Here is a 5,941-nt window from a genome sequence, read left to right on the forward strand (position 1 = left end):
GCCTGTTGTAGAACCGAGATGTGGGCACTGGGCAGGCACTGGGTAGCTCAGGGCAGCTCAGGGCCTGTCGTGCTGCTGCCTGCCCTGTGGGCGTGGGGGGGCTGGAGGTCCTCACCATAGGGGGGGGTTGGACTGGGGTGCCCCCACCACAGCCCCTGCCCAGCAGCCTGACCACTACAGCACCTGCCACCTTCTGCCCAGCAACCACCTGGCTAGGGCAGTTGGTCTGGTTGTGCAGGGCAGGACAGGCAGGGCCCACTTGGGATGGCACCTGGTGGCAATGGGGCCACCAATATCACCACCACTTTCCTCTGCACAGCCTCTGCCACACTGGGCTGTCACCTGCAGCCACTGCCACTGGTGCCACCACTCTGCCCGCAAGCCCTGGTCTCCTTGGCACTACAAGGCTGGGGCAGCTCAGGAACCCCCCTTCCCCATGGGGGCCTAGGGCCAGCACCTGCTCTGCCACATGAGCTGCCCCAGGGTGGGGCAGAGAGGCCCCAGGAGCAGGCAAGGGCTGGGGACTGGCCCCCTGCCCAGTCTAGCTGGTACCACAGGTGCTAGCACTGCTTGCTAGCCTGTGGTCAGCCTGGGCTTGGCTAGGGGAGGGGGTGGGTGGCATGTGCCCTGGCAGCCTCACCCTGCACCCACCGGGGCTGCTGCACCCATGCCAGGGCAAAGGGGCAGCTGAGCTCTCCCTCTCTGCCTGCAGGCAAGCGAGGATGGGGAGAGCGTGGGGCACTGCCCCTTCTGCCAGCGGCTCTTTATGGTGCTGCTGCTCAAAGGGGTGCCCTTCACCCTCACCACCGTGGATATGAAGAGGTGAGTCGTGCTCCCTGCCCTAAGAGGAGACAGGGCCACCCCTCGGGGGGGGTGGGAAGAGATGTGAGGGTGGGTTCTGTGGGTTGCTGGAGCCTGTTGTACCCCTCAGCTTGAGGGAGGTCAGTGGGCATTTTCTAGGGCAGAACTGCCATGGTCACATACTGAGGCAGGAGCACTCTGAAGGCCGCCAACTTGTCCCTTTGCCCAGGATACACGTGCCTACAAGCACACACATAGAATCACAGAATGGTTTGGGTTGGAAGGGACCTAGAAGATCATCTAGTTCCAACCCTCCTGCAATGGCAGGGATGCCTCCCATTACACGAGGTTGCTCCAAGTCCCATCCAACCTGGTCCTGAACACTCCCAGGGATAGGGCACCCACAGCTTCTCTAGGCAACCTGTTCCAGTGTTGATCCACCCTTACAGTGAAGAACTTCTAATGTCCAACCTGAATCTCCCCTCTTCTAGTTTAAAGCCATTACCCGTCATCCTATCACTACACACCATAGCAAAAAGTCTCTCCCCGTCCTTCCTGTAGCCCCTTCAGGTAGTGGAAGGTGCTAAAACGCCTCCTCAGAGCCTTCTTTTCTCCAGGCTGAACAGCCTCAGCTCTCTCAGCCCGTCTTCTTAGGAAAGGTGCTCCAACCCTCTGATCATCTTTGTGACCCTTCTCTGGACTTGCTTTAGGAGCTCCATGTCCTTCTTATGCTGGAGGGTCCAGAACTGGACACAGCACAGGGACCTAGAAGATCATCTAGTTCCAACCCTCCTGCAATGGCAGGGACACCTTCTTTTAGACCAAGCTGCTCAAAGCCCTGTCCAACCTGCCGTTGAAAAATGCACACACACAAACATGTGTGGTGCCCTGCAGAGCCCTGTGCACGACCAGGCATCAGTGTCTGTCACCATCTTCTGCAGGGCACTGGACGTTCTGAAGGACTTTGCTCCGGGTGCCCAGCTGCCTGTTTTGCTCTACAACGGCGAGCCCAAGACCGACACTGTCACCATTGAGGACTTCCTGGAGGACAAGCTGAGCCCACCCATGTTAGTGGGCACTGCCCTGAGAGGGGGCAAGGAGCCAAAAAGGGGCAGGACAGGTTGAGAGGTGGGGTGGGAAGGCAACACCTGACCCTGCCAGGCCCTGCCTCCTTCCTCAGCTGTGCCCATGTCCCTGCAGGTTCCCCAGCTTGGTCCCACGGTACAGGGAGTCAAGCCTGGCTGGGAATGACATTTTCCACAAGTTTTCCACCTTCATCAAGAACCCGGTGCCTGCCCAGGATGAGGGTGAGCAGTGGGATGAGGGGTCACCCCATGCAACCTTGAGCTGTGGAGGGGCAAGGGGGACATGCCATGCAACTTCTCAGGTGTCACCAGCCTGACACCAGGTCAGGTCACCTGAAGACTTTCCAGCCCTCCTCAGCCCCAGGCCACAGCTGGGTCTCCCCACACAGTTCAACATGGCTGTGCCAGGGCTCCTTTGGGAGGGCAGGGGCAGGTCCAGCCTGGGCAAGTTAGGAAGAGAGTGGGCAGAGAGGTGGGCTGGCAGAACCATGGGGCTCACGCCCTGACCCAGCAGCATGGCTGCCCTGCCCACAGCGCTGCAGCGGAGCCTGCTACGGGCCCTGCTGAAGCTGGACGAGTACCTGTGTGCCCCGCTGGAGTACGAGCTGGCCCAGGACCCCCACCTCCAGGCCTCCCGGCGCCGCTTCCTTGACGGGGACCAGCTCACCTTAGCCGACTGCAACCTGCTGCCCAAGCTCAACATCGTCCAGGTGAGCCTGACCATCCTGGCCCTGTACCCTTCCTGTTTCCCTCTGGATCCTCAGTGCTGTTAGCCCCTGCCATGAAACCCCATGTTCCTTTGCCAACCCCTGTATCATCCCCCTGCCCACCGGCAGCCCCCTCCCCAGCACGGTGCCTTACCACAGGTCTCACTCCACTCTGTGTCCCCTGCCAACTGCCACCCCTCATCCTGTGCAGTGCCAGGGATGTCCCCTGGCCCAGCCACCCTCCCTGCCCTTGAATACCAGCCCCTAGCTGTGGGGCCCTCCTTGGCACACTGCAGGCACACAGGGCTGGGCAAGGGCTCACCCCGTTCCTGCCCGCAGGTCGTGTGCCAGCATTACCGCCGCTTCGGGATTCCCAAAGAGCTGCAGGGCGTGTGGCGCTACCTCAACAGTGCCAGTGCCACCAGGGAGTTCAAATACACCTGCCCCAACAGCGAGGAGATCATACAAGCCTATGGCTCCGTGGTCCGGTCACTGCAGTGAGCCGGGCATGTGCCCTGGTGGGCGTAGGGCCAGGGTTGGGCAGCACCTATCCCAGTCCTGCCACCACCACCACCCCAGTTCTGCCTGCACACAGGGAGGCAGAGGGCATGAGCTGTGCCCCTGGCACCCAAATTCCCCCTGCTGGCACCTCTGCCCGAGGTGCTGGCAGTAATCTGCACCACACTGAGCCCACAGATGTCATAATCTCTTGTGCCACCCTCCCTGCCTGTCCACAGCACCCTCAACCTGCCCTGTGGTCCCTCAGGCACCAGGATGGCTGCAAGGGGCCACAGCCTTGGGCACTGCCTGTACCACAGCTGGGCAATGCTGAGGGCAAGGGCTGGAGGGGAAAGGCTGTCCAAAGCACATGTCACTGCAAAGGGCAGTGACGTGTGGCAGGCATCCCTGCAGTCTCCCTGGGAGGTGTGGTGTGCCACCCAGCAGGTGAGTGACCTGAGGAAGGGCTATGCCAGGGCAGTGGGCACTGCCAGATGTCCCCAAGGAGCTGCACCAAGTAAGGGGAACCAGCACAGCCAGGGCAGAGCCCTGGGACAGAGCTGGGGCAGCTGCCACAGGTGGTGGACACAGCCCAGCCCCATCGCCCTGGGTGAAGGGAGCAGAGGGGACTGTCCCCTCAGAACCCACCGTTAGAAAGGTCTCAGGAGCAGATTTGGGAGAGGGGTGGGGTGCAGTGGGACAAGCCCAAGCCATGGATTGTAGCTCTTGGAAATCAATAAAAGCTTTGCAAGTGAGACAACCATGACTCTGGAGTGACCAGCCCCAGCAGCTCTCCTGCCCCACAGAACTTCACACTGGCCTCCCAGTGCTCTCCCAGTGCCTAGCAAGGGCTGAGCCCATTATCCCAGCTCTTCAGGGGGCTGGGAAGGCTCTAAACACTCACCCACCAGCCTGCTGGCACAAAGCTGGCAGTAGAGTGAACTCCTTTGAGTCTCTGACCCTCCAGGTGCAGCTGGTCACACAGCTCCTGATCAAGGGAAAGGCAGAACGGAGTGACATATCAGCACCGTCCCAGTCGCCAGAGACCAGACAGCTCAAACCAGCTTTACTGGCAAGAAGTTAAGCATAGGCAATCTTTTTGTTATATAGTAATATAATAGTTCCTTTAAAAACCCCACCAATTCATGGCAAGTGAGGTAGAGAGGGTGCCCCTGCCAGCAGGGAAGAGCTGTGAGACCATTTCAGTCACCCCTGCCCCATCTGTCACCCCCAAAAGCTCTGCCACCACCCCAGCTGGGGATCTGCCCACTCAGGTCTGCCAGGTGCTGGTCCAGTGCTCTGGGTTCTGCTTGCCTCACCCACCTCCCTCAAGGGGCTCAGCAGGCCCAGGCTGCAGTGACCCCTCCACCACCAGCCATGCAGGAAGCTGACAAGGCTCTGGTAGGGCTGTCATTGGAGGACAGGACAGTGCAGCTCAGAAGTCCTCAAAGTCCACTCCAGATGGTGCCTTCTTGCTAGGAGATGGAGGGAGCGTCACAGCCCAGCGCCCCACACCTGCTGCCACACAGCTACAGAGCAGAGCCCACTGGACCTCCAGCACCAGGCCTGGGAGCAGCTCTTACCTTTTGAAGCCAGGGTTAATGAGAGACTCTCCTGGGATCTTCCTCTTGGCTGGTAAAGCTGAGCCAGCACCCCTGCTCTTCCGGGGACTGGGGTCTGCCTCCATCAGGGACAGGCAGGATAGAGGTTGCAAAAGATCAGTCATTTGCTCTGACAGTTCTGCAAACCCTGCTGTGCTCAGGGTGAGCCTCCAGCAGCCCAGCCAAGCTGACCCAGCACCCGTGGTGGGTGAAGAAGCGCTAAGTCTGGTCTCCTCTCCCAAAGGAGCAGGAAGCCATGGACCTGCCATGGCCTCAGAGGAGCAGCGAAGCCTGACCTCCTCCTGAAGGCTAGTCAACAGCCTGCCTGGTGATGCTTGGCTTCTGATCCAAGCACACCCCAAGGAGCAACTCTGCTGAGCCCTGGGCCCTTCTGTGTCAGGAAGGGCACTAGGACAGCAGGGTGGCTGACAGGAGCCACAGCTGAGGGGACTCAGGAGTGTTCTGGAGAGCACACAGACAGAAGACCAGCAGCCTCCTGAGGGAGAGAAGGCAAACAAGCAGCTGGACCAGGGGAGGTGACCTTGGCAATTGCCTACCTGGAAGGAAGAGCTGCTGGCTCTGGGCTGTGTTCTTCTCAGGGCTGCAGGAAGATGCCAGTGTCTCAACCACTACGGAGAGAGGAACAAAAGCCAGACTGTGACAATGAACTCCAATGTGGCATGTGGCACCCCGGGCCTCCCCAGCAAACTCCCTCCCCTACACAGCTCAACTCTCAGTTCTCCCAGCCAGACTGTTACTGCCCCAGGATTTTTCTAGACTCCTAAAAGAGAGACCTCTGTAAAGTGACTCCCACACAGAGATGATGGCATGGTGCTGGCCATGGGGACAAGGCTGTGCTTCTGCACAGAGACACATCACTGCATCCTCTGGTCCCATGCAGGACCTGTTCTCAGCCAGGTGGTCATGTGAAGGCCTTGGGCACCTTTGGGAACTAGCCAGTCCAACCAGGACAAAGGTGGCAGCACATCTGCTTCCCACCCCCCCTGGCCAGTCCACCCGGGATCAGAGAGGAGCCCCTCGGGCTGAGTCTAGGGAGGCAGAGCCTTCTCCTGCTGCTGGCTGAGCTGGGGCACCCCTGCCCGGGGGATGACACGGTGGCAGGGAGCAGCCCTCCCTCCTCCTGCCTTTACCCCCTCCCAGACCCCCACGAACCTTCCAGGCGTCTCTCCAGGCTCTCGATGCGCCCCGCCATGCCAAACACCAGCGCCTGGAGCTGGCTCCTCGCCTC

At 60.3% G+C, this 5,941-nt stretch overlaps 2 protein-coding genes across 2 annotated transcripts in view; both read left to right on the top strand.

Moving 5' to 3' along the window:
* Positions 1-667: 667 nt before the first annotated feature.
* On the top strand, positions 668-3,094 carry CLIC3 (chloride intracellular channel 3). Its single transcript, XM_010007884.1, is given in 5 exon segments — positions 668-822; positions 1,743-1,868; positions 2,002-2,108; positions 2,421-2,596; positions 2,933-3,094. Coding segments are annotated over 5 exon segments (726 nt in total).
* A 7-nt stretch (positions 3,095-3,101) lies between these two features.
* TMEM141 (transmembrane protein 141) overlaps positions 3,102-5,941 on the top strand; it is a 4,966-nt gene continuing 2,126 nt past the window's right edge. The window contains exon 1 of the mRNA XM_010007885.1: positions 3,102-3,117. Coding sequence (XP_010006187.1) covers positions 3,102-3,117 — 16 coding nt within the window. The remainder of the gene's footprint in view (positions 3,118-5,941) is intronic.

Source organism: Chaetura pelagica, unplaced genomic scaffold (genome assembly GCF_000747805.2).
Source record: "Chaetura pelagica isolate M959 unplaced genomic scaffold, ChaPel_1.0 scaffold252, whole genome shotgun sequence".
NCBI lineage: Eukaryota > Metazoa > Chordata > Aves > Apodiformes > Apodidae > Chaetura > Chaetura pelagica.